Raw genomic sequence first — 12,569 nt, forward strand, 5'->3', positions numbered from 1 at the left:
GTCAGCTGGGATGAGATCCAGAACAGCTGAATGGCACTTCTCAGCAGACGCCCAGGGAGGAGCTATCAAAACTGTAAACATACATATCGTGACCAAAGATAATGATCATCTGCTAAGTGAAGACAAAAAAACCTAATCCCCCAAACACCGTGGGTTGAAAATATTTTCTTAATTGGGAACAAAAACTGAAAAAGTGTTCTTGCATTAAAACAGAAAGGGGTCTGAAACATCGGAGAACCCCTAGAGAGGACAACTTACTTTGTACCTCCTGCCGTTCACTTAAATTGCTCCTTATCGAGAAGCTCAGCGGCTGAACATAAAACAAGCCGACTGATGCCAAACTTCTGCTGCCCACGTTTCCCGTTTAGACCCAACACACCGGCAGCCGCTATCAATGAGTGGCACCTTATGTATCGGGGAGCAGGGGGCAGTGTGACCCTGACTTAATTAACTCTGTTTTTTAAGGCAGTGCTTTGGAGGAAACATCTGAGAAGCTGTAGAAGACATGCCAGGCCAGTTGTTGGCACATCTGTGCGCAGACACTTCCTGTCTCTGCGCAATAACAAACATGGGAACTACAACAAGTGTTAGCATCTAGGATGGTGAGCCACCGAGAACTTTTTATTACTTTTATGGTTGTACCCCAAGGATAAATTCTGGTCGTCCGTCAACAAAAGGGGTTAAAGGACAAATTGTGCAATGCGAGAATTATGCTGGTTTTGGTTACCTCACATGCTGTTTGAGCTAAAGTTAGCATTTCTGGTAGCTGAACAGCAGGCTCTAAGAATTTGTGCCGTTGAATTGCCCTTTTGCTAATCTGAGGCTAACACAGGAAGGTAAGAATTAGCTAAAACCAGGGAAAGATTTTTTGTTGTTTCCCTCAGATGTCAGGCTCAGTGTACCGCAGTCGCTGCGATGGCTCTTCAGCAAGACAACCTGCACTGCTAGCCAACCTCCATCACAAACCGCCGTCCTCCAGCCTGCGGACAGAGAAGCTCAAAGTCACTTCCCAAAACGCAGAAGACAGCAGCTCTGCCCATGAGGTGCAACATCTGGGGCAGGAAAGCTAATGAAATGTCACTCCAACCCCCCGGAGGTCGTGGCACTCCCAGTCGACTCGCATAAGAACACGCAACTCTTGGTTTGTGTCATCGGGCGGCGCAGTGAGGACCTAAATGCAGGTTTATAATATAAACATATAGATAAATAATAAAAATAATGTCAGTGATAAGTACCAACTTGATGATTGACTCATTATCACAATTCACTCTCCCATAATTAGGGTCTTCAATTAAGGGGGTGGGTTGACCCGGGCATTGCAGGTCACCTTGGAGCTGATCTTCCTGTCCGTAATGGTACGTATTCCGGGCAGTAAAATGTATCCAGGGATATTAGAGGCCTTTAAACCTGATTAGAAGCTTCAGCCTGGCAATGAGATAATTGGGCAGGGACCTCCAGGCGCCAGTTGTTCTGCGGTACATTGAGGTATATTCCAGCAAATGACCCTCCCTGACTGTGCAAACAAAGGCTGGTTGGTCCATATTGCCGCCCCCATCAGATAAACCTGCATTTATTTGTTTTGAGAAGTTCGGTCAGAGAAACATTCAGACTCTCCATATCAAATATCAAGGACCAAATCAATGAGTTTCAGGAAGACCCAGGTTCCCTGGTGAATTAAAAGATCAGGTTCAACCCGGGTGGGAGTTGGACTGATGGTTTCCAATGGATCCAATCCATAAGAACCCCCTGTGTATTTTCAAAGGATTTCTAGACTGAATTCCCAGTTGGTTGCACTCGGGCTGCACCATCGTGAGCTCAAATGGATCTCCTGTGTCTGTTGAGGCAATGCTCAAACATGAAAGTTATACCGGTCCAACCATCAGGGCGAAGTTCTCACCAAGGGGTTCCAGATTTAGATATCAAGATAGGACATGATGTGATTAGAAGGTTCCAAGAAAAACAGCTTTGTCTCATTTCATGTTATATTAATAAGCACTCTGAACACTCGGAAGAGCAGGTGACTCGTATGCTCTAAAAACAGGAGGTTTCTCTGTGACACCCAGCAGAAGCAGAGTGGCGCAGCGGAAGCGTGCTGGGCCCATAACCCAGAGGTCGATGGATCGAAACCATCCTCTGCTATCTTGCTTCTTTGCTCCTTTAACAAGCCTTTGATTGTATAAATCAATTATTTGTGGTGTCATGATGACAAGTGTTAAAGCAACATTTGTGGTCCATCTCAGCATTTGCTCCTCTTTGCACGGTTAGTCTGATGTCATGATTGCCAGTCAGCACGGTTCAGTCTTTGCTATCTGTCTGGACCAGCAACCTTTTCTGGCTTCTCATTTGGTCAACTCTCATTTTTGGAACATATTGAGGTACTTTTCAGGGTTTCTAGCAGCAGAGTGGCGCAGCGGGAGCGTGCTGGGCCCATAACCCAGAGGTCGATGGATCGAAACCATCCTCTGCTAGCTCCCCTTCCTTCTGAAAATTGCATTTATTGATTTGGTCGTGGTGTGAAAGTAACACTTTAAACATTTCGAACATTTGGCTCTTTTGAAAACAACCTACCTTCTCAGCAGCATGTTAGCGAACCTTATCTGTGAAAGTGTTTTACTTTCTTGTCAGAAAATGAAATATTCTTGTTCTGATACGGTATGAGAGCAGAGTGGCGCAGCGGAAGCGTGCTGGGCCCATAACCCAGAGGTCGATGGATCGAAACCATCCTCTGCTATCTCAATATCATTGTGTAAAATAAGCTTTTAGACTCGCCAGCAGCATGAAAGTAACACTCCCAGTTGCTTCAGGAGTGACTCCTTCTCTTGATGGTTTCTCTCCAAAAGAACCAGTCAGAAAACCTCCAACCTGGAAATAACATTTGATTGTAGTTTCAGGATGACACGTGTGAGCGTAACCTTTAACGCCTATTTGAGTTTGCTGGTTTGCAAGGTTAGCCTCCTCAAGAAGCCCGTATAAAGGGATTAAAGTATGCTAAGTTCGCTAAGCGGTTAGCATAGCTGCCTGGTTCCATTCCCAACCAAAAATCATCAACGTCAACAAGTGTTTTTATTTGTTTACTTTATAAATAATCATCCTCTTTTTTCATTCATTCATCAAACATTCATTTCGTCAGTAAAAATGAGCATGTTTAGAAAACCAGTGTTCGAAGCATCTCCTCACGACATGCCATATGTGCCATCGCTGACTCACCGATTTTAGTCTTCCTGGTCCTATGTGAGTGTTACCCGGGGCTAAGTACCCTGTGGTTCCATGGTGTAATGGTCAGCACTCTGGACTCTGAATCCAGTGATCCGAGTTCAAGTCTCGGTGGGACCTGCTGCTCTCGTTACTGTTGCCCTCCGGCAGTCAATGGTACTATACAGGAAGCTGGGTCAAAAGCATCCTCTGTTTTCTGAGTCTGACCTCCTCAAATTGAATTGGTCACTAAGACACTTTCTACAAGAAATGGACAGTAGTTTTGATCTATGGACTCATTTCATGTGTTTACTCTCAAAGGACAAAGTAGGAGTTTCCTTTAGGAGCGACTTGGCCAAAACTTGCAATAAAGGACTGACGTGCGTTGGCCGGGAATCGAACCCGGGTCAAATGCTTGGAAGGCAGCTATGCTCACCACTATACCACCAACGCCCACAGTGCCCCCAAAAAATGGCGGACAAATCAGAATCCATGGAGCAACACCTTTGTGGTCTTCGTTGACCATGTCTGGAATTGCAGCTGGACTAAGTAGTTTCCTTTAAACTTCGAGAGGGTCTCCTGTGTTCCATGGTCTATTCTGGTCCCACTAATGGGATGAGGAACGTTTTTGGTACCTGCCCCTCTCCTCACCATGGTTCCATGGTGTAACAGTCAGCACTCTGGACTTTGAATCCAGTGATCCGAGTTCAAATCTCGGTGGAGCCTCTTACTGTATGTCAAGCAGACGTTGTGACCTCTGTTTGTTTTTCGATGGCAGTCGACGCTGTCGTCCGCCTAGTCTCCGAAAAGCGTTTGGACTCTTTCTGTCATTTGAGTTTGGCACTTGGCTCACGGTGGCCTGTGGTCTTTATATTCCTGCTTATGAAATTTCGATCCGCTAAGCAGTTTCCCCGAGCTAGGAGCTTGTTCGTCCATGGTCAAATGGTCAGCCTTCTGATCCTTGAGTCCCGTGGTCAGTGCTAAAGTCCCAGTAAAACCAAGAATTGTATGTGACAAAGTAGGCGGGCTGACTGTGTGATGGTGTCCTCCACCTCAGATCATTATTCTGTTTTCCAAGTCATGGCAACAAGAGACATTGACATTCTACTTTAGATGTCCTGAGGTGGATGCCATGCGATCCGATCAGAACCGCCCGGATGCTGCGAGGGCCCCAGTGGCCTAATGGATAAGGCACTGGCCTCCTAAGCCAGGGATTGTGGGTTCGAGTCCCATCTGGGGTGGGCTTTGAGCAGAGTGGCGCAGCGGAAGCGTGCTGGGCCCATAACCCAGAGGTCGATGGATCGAAACCATCCTCTGCTACACCTTCTTTTGGCAGAGGCAACGGTCGCCTGATCAAGCCTCACTGTGTGCACTGTCTCTAGCTGTTTGGGCACTTTCTGGTCACATACAGTATGTTTGCCACTTTGCTCACGGTGACCTCTGGTCTTTGCATTCTGCTCATCAAATGTTGATCGACTAAGCAGTTTCCTTAAACGCTCCCGAACGTTGCATGGTTTCCAAGTTCCATTCTAATGTGATTTGGAACATCTTCTGTACGGGTAGCCAAAAATTGGTGGCACACTTACGATCCCTGAAGCCACACCCCTGTGGTCTTTGTAATCCCGTCTTGAACAATGTGAAACAATGTCAACCGTCAGAATGCCAAGGGCCATCCGGACTTTGAAGAGCCTGCAAAGTGTAGTCTTGTGATGAGCCGGTGACAAGAGGGCTTACTGCCAGTGGCCCTGCCGCGTAGGGGATAACATAAATAGTTTCAAACCTTGGTGGGACCTGTGATAGAAGGTCGAAAAGGAGGTATGCTTTTCGTATGCTCACATATGTGCCATCGCTGACTCACTGAGTTTAGTCTTCCTGGTCCTATGTGAGTGGTACCCGGGCCTACGTGACCTGTGGTTCCATGGTGTAATGGTCAGCACTCTGGACTCTGAATCCAGTGATCCGAGTTCAAGTCTCGGTGGGACCTGCTGCTCTCGTTACTGTTGCCCTCCGGCAGTCAATGGTACTATACAGGAAGCTGGGTCAAAAAGCATCCTCTGTTTTCTGAGTCTGACCTCCTCAAATTGAATGGGTCACTAAGACACTTTCTACAAGAAATGGACAGTAGTTTTGATCTATGGACTCATTTCATGTTTTTACTGTCAAAGGACAAATTAGGAGTTTTCTTCAGGAGCGACTTTGTCAAAAAATTGGAATAAAGGACTGACGTGCGTTGGCCGGGAATCGAACCCGGGTCAACTGCTTGGAAGGCAGCTATGCTCACCACTATACCACCAACGCCCACGGTACCCCCCAAAAATGGCGGACAAATCAGAATCCATGGAGCAACACCTTTGTGGTCTTTGTTGACCATGTCTCGAAATGCCGCTGGACTAAGCATTTTCCTTTAAACTTGGAGAGGGTCTCCTGTGTTCCCTGGTCTATTCTGGTCCCGCTAATGGGATGAGGAACGTTTTTGGTACCTGCCCCTCTCCTCACCATGGTTCCATGGTGTAAAGGTCAGCACTCTGGACTTTGAATCCAGTGATCCGAGTTCAAATCTCGGTGGAGCCTCTTACTGTATGTCAAGCAGACGTTGTGACCTCTGTTTGTTTTTCGATGGCAGTCGACGCTGTCGTCCGCCTAGTCTCCGAAAAGCGTTTGGACTCTTTCTGGTCATTTGAGTTTGGTACTTGGCTCACGGTGGCCTGTGGTCTTTATATTCCTGCTTATGAAATTTCGATCCGCTAAGCAGTTTCCCCGAGCTAGGAGCTTGTTCATCCATGGTCAAATGGTCAGCCTTCTGATCCTTGAGTCCCGTGGTCAGTGCTAAAGTCCCAGTAAAACCAAGAATTGTATGTGACAAAGTAGGCGGGCTGACTGTGTGATGGTGTCCTCCACCTCAAATCATTATTCTGTTTTCCAAGTCATGGCAACAAGAGACATTGACATTCTACTTTAGATGTCCTGAGGTGGATCCCATGCGATCCGATCAGAACCGCCTGGATGCTGCGAGGGCCCCAGTGGCCTAATGGATAAGGCACTGGCCTCCTAAGCCAGGGATTGTGGGTTCGAGTCCCATCTGGGGTGGGCTTTGAGCAGAGTGGCGCAGCGGAAGCGTGCTGGGCCCATAACCCAGAGGTCGATGGATCGAAACCATCCTCTGCTACACCTTCTTTTGGCAGAGGCGACAGTCGCCCGATCACGCCTCACTGTGTGCACTGTGTCCTTCCTTCTTTCTGTGAGCTGTTTGGACACTTTCTGGTCACATACAGTATGTTTGCCACTTTGCTCACGGTGACCTCTGGTCTTTGCATTCTGCTCATCAAATGTTGATCGACTAAGCAGTTTCCTTAAACGCTCCCGAACGTTGCATGGTTTCCAAGTTCCATTCTAATGTGATTTGGAACATCTTCTGTACGGGTAGCCAAAAATTGGTGGCACACTTACGATCCCTGAAGCCACACCCCTGTGGTCTTTGTAATCCCGTCTTGAACAATGTGAAACAATGTCAACCGTCAGAATGCCAAGGGCCATCCGGACTTTGAAGAGCCTGCAAAGTGTAGTCTTGTGATGAGCCGGTGACAAGAGGGCTTACTGCCAGTGGCCCTGCCGCGTAGGGGATAACATAAATAGTTTCAAACCTTGGTGGGACCTGTGATAGAAGGTCGAAAAGGAGGTATGCTTTTCGTATGCTCACATATGTGCCATCGCTGACTCACCGAGTTTAGTCTTCCTGGTCCTATGTGAGTGGTACCCGGGCCTATGTGACCTGTGGTTCCATGGTGTAATGGTCAGCACTCTGGACTCTGAATCCAATGATCCGAGTTCAAGTCTCGGTGGGACCTCATGTCTCACGCGTTACCCCCTGGCAGTCAAGGGTACCGATCAGGAGCATGGGTCAAAACCATTCTCTGCTTTCTTAGTCTGTCCTCGTCAAATTGAATGGGTCACTAAAACATTTCTAAAAGCAATGGACGGTAGTTTTGATCTATGGACTCATTTCATGTTTTTACTGTCAAAGGACAAATTAGGAGTTTTCTTCAGGAGCGACTTTGTCCAAAACTTGGAATAAAGGACTGACGTGCGTTGGCCGGGAATCGAACCCGGGTCAACTGCTTGGAAGGCAGCTATGCTCACCACTATACCACCAACGCCCACGGTACCCCCCAAAAATGGCGGACAAATCAGAATCCATGGAGCAACACCTTTGTGGTCTTTGTTGACCATGTCTGGAATTGCAGCTGGACTAAGCATTTTCCTTTAAACTTCGAGAGGGTCTCCTGTGTTCCATGGTCTATTCTGGTCCCGCTAATGGGATGAGGAACATTTTTGGTACCTGCCCCTCTCCTCACCATGGTTCCATGGTGTAAAGGTCAGCACTCTGGACTTTGAATCCAGTGATCCGAGTTCAAATCTCGGTGGAGCCTCTTACTGTATGTCAAGCAGACGTTGTGACCTCTGTTTGTTTTTCGATGGCTGTCGACGCTGTCGTCCGCCTAGTCTCCGAAAAGCGTTTGGACTCTTTCTGGTCATTTGAGTTTGGCACTTGGCTCGCGGTGGCCTGTGGTCTTTATATTCCTGCTTATGAAATTTCGATCCGCTAAGCAGTTTCCCCGAGCTAGGAGCTTGTTCGTCCATGGTCAAATGGTCAGCCCTCTGATCCTTGAGTCCCGTGGTCAGTGCTAAAGTCCCAGTAAAACCAAGAATTGTATGTGACAAAGTAGGCGGGCTGACTGTGTGATGGTGTCCTCCACCTCAGATCATTATTCTGTTTTCCAAGTCATGGCAACAAGAGACATTGACATTCTACTTCAGATGTCCTGAGGTGGATCCCATGCGATCCGATCAGAACCGCCCGGATGCTGCGAGGGCCCCAGTGGCCTAATGGATAAGGCACTGGCCTCCTAAGCCAGGGATTGTGGGTTCGAGTCCCATCTGGGGTGGGCTTTGAGCAGAGTGGCGCAGCGGAAGCGTGCTGGGCCCATAACCCAGAGGTCGATGGATCGAAACCATCCTCTGCTATCTCAATATCATTGTGTAAAATAAGCTTTTAGACTCGCCAGCGGCATGAAAGTAACACTCCCAGTTGCTTCAGGAGTGACTCCTTCTCTTGATGGTTTCTCTCCAAAAGAACCAGTCAGAAAACCTCCAACCTGGAAACAACATTTGATTGTAGTTTCAGGATGACACGTGTGAGCGTAACCTTTAACGCCAATTTGAGTTTGCTGGTTTGCAAGGTTAGCCTCCTCAAGAAGCCCGTATAAAGGGATTAAAGTATGCTAAGTATGCTAATTCACAGCTGAACATCCTTTGGTTGGACAAAGTGTCTCAGTCTTGTCACGCTCCCAATTTTTCCAGCAGATGCAGGTGCTTTTTTTCTACCTGCTAACAGCAGAGTGGCGCAGAGGAAGCGTGCTGGGCCCATAACCCAGAGGTCGATGGATCGAAACCATCCTCTGCTAGCATGATTTAACCTGGTGTGAAAGCAACACTACCACTTGTTTAAGGAGTGATTCCCTTTTTTAAGTGGTTACTCTCTAGGAGAACCGGTCTTGAAATAACTCGAAATAAATACACCGGTTAAAATGAATCATTAACATCATGTTTACATTTGTCCTGTGACGTTTGTTCCATTCCACATTTGCATAAAAAAACTATCAAGAAAGGTGTGATAGCGGTTAGCATAGCTGCCTGGTTCCATTCCCAACCAGAAATCACCAACGTCAACAAGTGTTCTCATTTGTTTACTTTATAAATAATCATCGTCTTCGTTCATTCATTCATCAAACATTCATTTCGTCAGTAAACATGAGCACGTTTAGAAAACCAGTGTTGAAAGTGAAAGGTGTCATCACAGTCCATGTGTTCTCTCTCAGTCCAACATCAGCAGGTCGGTAGAAGCTTCCAAATCATCCACAGCAAAGTTTTACTTTCTTCACAGCAAATGAAATATTTATTATTTCACAAGAATTCACCTGCCTGCTCCGAAATTCATGTCCACGAAACCGGCAACAGTTTGTTCTCACATGTTGTTCTTCTGGTTTCTCACCAAAGCTTCAAGTGTTCCATCTAAGTTTTATCGCCGTTCGTCACCGTCGGTTTTCTTTCCACCGCCTGAAGGAGAGCGACTGAACATCTTCTGCCCATTTTCTCTCAAGTTCACCGAGTCCGTGGGTCCCCTTGGGTCGATTCACAGAGGAAACGCTGAGAGTCTTGTCTGTCCGGCGGGTGCCGGGCTTCATCGAGAAGACCTCCTTGGCCCTCCTCCTGAAATGCCTCCCGACGATGACCATCAGGAAGGGGTTGACGGCGCTGTTGCTGTACGCCAGGTACGTGGACAGCTGCGTGCCGATGTCCAGCACGTGTCCCCAGAGGCAGCCGGGCGTGAGCTGGAAGTAGTCCAGCGTGTCCAGGAGGAGCATCACCTGGTGGGGCGTCCAGCAGAAGAGGAAAACCGCCAGCACGGCCAGGACCAGTTGGGTGGACCTCCTCTCCGTCCTCCTCGCGGCGAAGGCCCCGACCTCCCCGCCTCTCAGGGCGGCCATGATGTGGCGGGTGCAGTAGCCCAGCACCGGGACGGGGATCAAGAAGCCCAGCACGTTGCTGGTCACGTTGTGGTGGACGTGCCAGCCGGGGTCGGGGTACCTCAGGATGCAGGCGTCCACGCCGGGGTCCTCCACGAACTCCACGGTGCGGAACAAGATGATGGGGAAGGAAAGCAGAAAGCCCAGGATCCAGATCCCGAGGCAGGCGCGCTTGGCCCACGCCGGCCTCCGGAGGCGGCTCGGGCACAGCGGCTTCACCAGGGCCAGGTACCGGTCCAGGTTCACCAGCACCAGGAAGAGAACGCTGCAGATGTAGTTCACGGAGATGGCCACGTTGACCATCTTGCACATGGCCTCGCCGAAGTCCCAGCGGTAGCCCCGGGCGATGTTGGCGGCCCAGAAGGGCAGGCACGTCATCATCGCCAGGTCGGCGGCCGCCATGTTGCCCAGGTAGATGTCCGCCACCGAGCAGGTCTTCCTCTGCAGGCAGAAGACGGCCAGGACCATGCCGTTCCCCAGCAGCCCCACCACGCTGAGCACCGCCATGTACGCCGGCTGCAGCGAGGACAGCGTCCGCCACGCCGCCGTGTAGTTGCCGCACTCGTCCGGCAGCGACGCGTTCGGGAACATCGGGGAATCGGGAACAACAACCCAAACCGGAGAGGGAAGGTTCTTCTCGTGGAGATCACGTGGAGGATCCGAATCCCGGATAACGAACCCGAGCCTTCAGCTCTGCTTCTCCACCGCCTTCGATTCCAGGATACCGATGGCGGCGGAAGCTCAACCTTGCCGGTTCCCTCCCCTCGCTTCCTCTCGCCTCGGATCCACGGCTCTCCTTCCTCCTTCCAGGCGTCCTGCTGCCGGGCCGGACTCTTATATAAGAGGGGCCGGACGCCACCGTGACATCATCCAGGATCCTCCTCCCCCTCCAGGTTGGTCTCATCCAGAAGGAATCCGTTGTCACTCTCACTCTCTTGTAAGAAAAAACGTTTTTCTCCGTCTTGGCGGCTGAATCACCTGGGACGCACTGAGCGCGTGCAGAACGGGCCCGTCTGCGCTATGACCGCTAATACTAACACTACTTGTTGTACAAGTACTGCAACTACTTCAGCTACTACCAATACCTCTCCTCCTCTGCGACTAACAAAGCTGTCACTACAACTAATACTTTGTCTGCTACTACAACTACTACTGCCACTAGCAGTACAACTACTCCTGCCAGTGGTACTACTTCCAGTGGTACTACTGCCAGTGGTACTCCTGCCAGTGGTACTCCTGCCAGTGGTACTACTTCTACATTTCCTATTTTGTTGTCATCAGAAAGTGATTTTCTCCGACTCTCTTACTCGTTCTCGCTTGTTTCTAACTCATCCTGTTCATACAGACGCAGTACAGACGCAGTACAGACGCAGTACAAGCATAGTACAAGCGCAGTACAAGCGCAGTACTCCACATTTACCGGTCTTGGACTTCTTGGACCTTCAGTCCGGCTGAAGCTCCCGAAGTTAAATCTCTTTGAAATGAAGTTCTTTCATTTGAAAACAAAGGGCCTCGGGATTACTGCAGTACTTTAAATACTTTGCTTTTTCGGTGCGGTATCAGGTATTAGAACTGTTTTTTCACCGTGGACCAATTTGGAAGATCATGCGAACCCCAAATCCCAAATCCAGGGGGGTAATAGAGGTCGGGGGGGTTTAATCTCCAGATCAGGCTGTCATTGCAGATAAATGGCTTCATTAAATCAGAGTGGAAGCGAAAACTCGTGGGTGGAAGAGTTTGTCCCTCCTCTGCACACCGTGGTCACGCACAAATTTGATTGACAGGTGTGGTCCCCCTTCCCAAACACACACACACACACACACACACACACACACACACACACACACACACACACAAAATAATTATAATCCCATTCTGGAAAAGCACCCTGTGTTGACTGCAGCAACCATCTGTGCAAATTACTTCATAATTGGCTGGGCCACTTCCTGACACACACACACACACACACACACACACACACACACACACACACACACACACACACACACACACACACACGTTCAAATGATCAATCTCGTTCTGGTAATTGGGGCCGTGAAAAGTTGTGATTGCAAAGTTCCTGGCAGCGGGAAAACATTCATCACTGTTGTCTCCCATCAAGGGGTCGTGGAGGTGGGAGGGGGCGGGGCTACCAGCAGCCAATCCCTGCTCAGCGTGAGCCAGGAGGCGGGGCTTAATGTGCTGTCAATCACCCTAACCCACTCATTCACACCTGACGTCCAACTCCGATTGTGATTGGAGTTGGACGAGTCCTCCACCGACAGACGTCCAGGAAGCAGAAGCTCCTTCGTCCCTTTGGTCCTCCAGGGATCAAAGAACCAGCCTGAAGAACCGGTGAGGACTTCATGTGCTGGTTCTTGGAGAACCTTCCGGGTCTGGTTGGTGGAGACGGGTTTATCTGCAGCTCCGGCCTGTTTGTTAAACGTCTGTTTCCGGACGTGAGTAATCAGATTACAGGTAATCCGACTCCTTAAGTGCGAGATGATGTTTGTGGCACGAATGAGTCCGAGTGAGGAGAAGTCTTATTTCCTGGTTTCAGCAGATGGGAGATGTGGTCATCAAATACATCATCCATCCATCTTCTACCACGTTTCTGGTGTGGCTCTCAGGGTCAGGAGGTCCAGACCTTCCTCCCCCCGTCCAAAGAGTCCCAAGGTGTTCCCACACAAGGTTCCTCCAGGTCTCCTCCTGGTAGGACCTGCCCAGAACCTCTCACCAAGGAGATGATCCAGGAGGTGTCCTCACCTGACGGAGCATCTGGTTCCTCTGGAT

General features: G+C 49.3%; 1 protein-coding gene and 18 non-coding genes across 19 annotated transcripts; 15 read left to right on the plus strand and 4 right to left on the minus strand.

Moving 5' to 3' along the window:
* Positions 1–2,067: 2,067 nt before the first annotated feature.
* trnam-cau (transfer RNA methionine (anticodon CAU)) lies at positions 2,068–2,139 on the plus strand. Its single transcript has one exon. It is a non-coding gene; the product is annotated as a tRNA-Met (tRNA).
* A 257-nt stretch (positions 2,140–2,396) lies between these two features.
* On the plus strand, positions 2,397–2,468 carry trnam-cau (transfer RNA methionine (anticodon CAU)). The gene has a single exon. It is a non-coding gene; the product is annotated as a tRNA-Met (tRNA).
* Positions 2,469–2,659: 191 nt separating this feature from the next.
* trnam-cau (transfer RNA methionine (anticodon CAU)) lies at positions 2,660–2,731 on the plus strand. Its single transcript has one exon. It is a non-coding gene; the product is annotated as a tRNA-Met (tRNA).
* A 530-nt stretch (positions 2,732–3,261) lies between these two features.
* On the plus strand, positions 3,262–3,333 carry trnaq-cug (transfer RNA glutamine (anticodon CUG)). Its single transcript has one exon. It is a non-coding gene; the product is annotated as a tRNA-Gln (tRNA).
* Positions 3,334–3,573: 240 nt separating this feature from the next.
* trnag-ucc (transfer RNA glycine (anticodon UCC)) lies at positions 3,574–3,645 on the minus strand. Its single transcript has one exon. It is a non-coding gene; the product is annotated as a tRNA-Gly (tRNA).
* A 201-nt stretch (positions 3,646–3,846) lies between these two features.
* trnaq-uug (transfer RNA glutamine (anticodon UUG)) lies at positions 3,847–3,918 on the plus strand. Its single transcript has one exon. It is a non-coding gene; the product is annotated as a tRNA-Gln (tRNA).
* A 442-nt stretch (positions 3,919–4,360) lies between these two features.
* trnar-ccu (transfer RNA arginine (anticodon CCU)) lies at positions 4,361–4,433 on the plus strand. Its single transcript has one exon. It is a non-coding gene; the product is annotated as a tRNA-Arg (tRNA).
* A 7-nt stretch (positions 4,434–4,440) lies between these two features.
* trnam-cau (transfer RNA methionine (anticodon CAU)) lies at positions 4,441–4,512 on the plus strand. The gene has a single exon. It is a non-coding gene; the product is annotated as a tRNA-Met (tRNA).
* Positions 4,513–5,104: 592 nt separating this feature from the next.
* On the plus strand, positions 5,105–5,176 carry trnaq-cug (transfer RNA glutamine (anticodon CUG)). Its single transcript has one exon. It is a non-coding gene; the product is annotated as a tRNA-Gln (tRNA).
* A 242-nt stretch (positions 5,177–5,418) lies between these two features.
* Positions 5,419–5,490, minus strand: trnag-ucc (transfer RNA glycine (anticodon UCC)). Its single transcript has one exon. It is a non-coding gene; the product is annotated as a tRNA-Gly (tRNA).
* A 201-nt stretch (positions 5,491–5,691) lies between these two features.
* trnaq-uug (transfer RNA glutamine (anticodon UUG)) lies at positions 5,692–5,763 on the plus strand. Its single transcript has one exon. It is a non-coding gene; the product is annotated as a tRNA-Gln (tRNA).
* Positions 5,764–6,206: 443 nt separating this feature from the next.
* trnar-ccu (transfer RNA arginine (anticodon CCU)) lies at positions 6,207–6,279 on the plus strand. The gene has a single exon. It is a non-coding gene; the product is annotated as a tRNA-Arg (tRNA).
* Positions 6,280–6,286: 7 nt separating this feature from the next.
* trnam-cau (transfer RNA methionine (anticodon CAU)) lies at positions 6,287–6,358 on the plus strand. The gene has a single exon. It is a non-coding gene; the product is annotated as a tRNA-Met (tRNA).
* A 607-nt stretch (positions 6,359–6,965) lies between these two features.
* On the plus strand, positions 6,966–7,037 carry trnaq-cug (transfer RNA glutamine (anticodon CUG)). The gene has a single exon. It is a non-coding gene; the product is annotated as a tRNA-Gln (tRNA).
* A 237-nt stretch (positions 7,038–7,274) lies between these two features.
* Positions 7,275–7,346, minus strand: trnag-ucc (transfer RNA glycine (anticodon UCC)). The gene has a single exon. It is a non-coding gene; the product is annotated as a tRNA-Gly (tRNA).
* A 201-nt stretch (positions 7,347–7,547) lies between these two features.
* On the plus strand, positions 7,548–7,619 carry trnaq-uug (transfer RNA glutamine (anticodon UUG)). Its single transcript has one exon. It is a non-coding gene; the product is annotated as a tRNA-Gln (tRNA).
* A 443-nt stretch (positions 7,620–8,062) lies between these two features.
* On the plus strand, positions 8,063–8,135 carry trnar-ccu (transfer RNA arginine (anticodon CCU)). Its single transcript has one exon. It is a non-coding gene; the product is annotated as a tRNA-Arg (tRNA).
* A 7-nt stretch (positions 8,136–8,142) lies between these two features.
* Positions 8,143–8,214, plus strand: trnam-cau (transfer RNA methionine (anticodon CAU)). Its single transcript has one exon. It is a non-coding gene; the product is annotated as a tRNA-Met (tRNA).
* Positions 8,215–8,926: 712 nt separating this feature from the next.
* LOC147213558 (B2 bradykinin receptor) lies at positions 8,927–10,573 on the minus strand. The gene has a single exon (XM_086143316.1). The coding sequence runs from the start codon at positions 10,365–10,367 to the stop codon at positions 9,282–9,284; it is 1,086 nt and encodes a 361-aa protein (XP_085999442.1). The 5' UTR covers positions 10,368–10,573; the 3' UTR covers positions 8,927–9,281.
* Positions 10,574–12,569: the final 1,996 nt, after the last annotated feature.

Source organism: Fistularia commersonii, chromosome 36 (assembly GCF_037954325.1).
Source record: "Fistularia commersonii isolate RoL2024-O1a breed Wild chromosome 36, RoL_Fcom_v1.0, whole genome shotgun sequence".
Taxonomy (NCBI): domain Eukaryota; kingdom Metazoa; phylum Chordata; class Actinopteri; order Syngnathiformes; family Fistulariidae; genus Fistularia; species Fistularia commersonii.

Excerpts from the sequence above, each read along its gene's own strand:
- LOC147213558 (XM_086143316.1), bottom strand. The coding sequence starts at position 10,367 with ATGTTCCCGAACGCGTCGCTGCCGGACGAGTGCGGCAACTACACGGCG.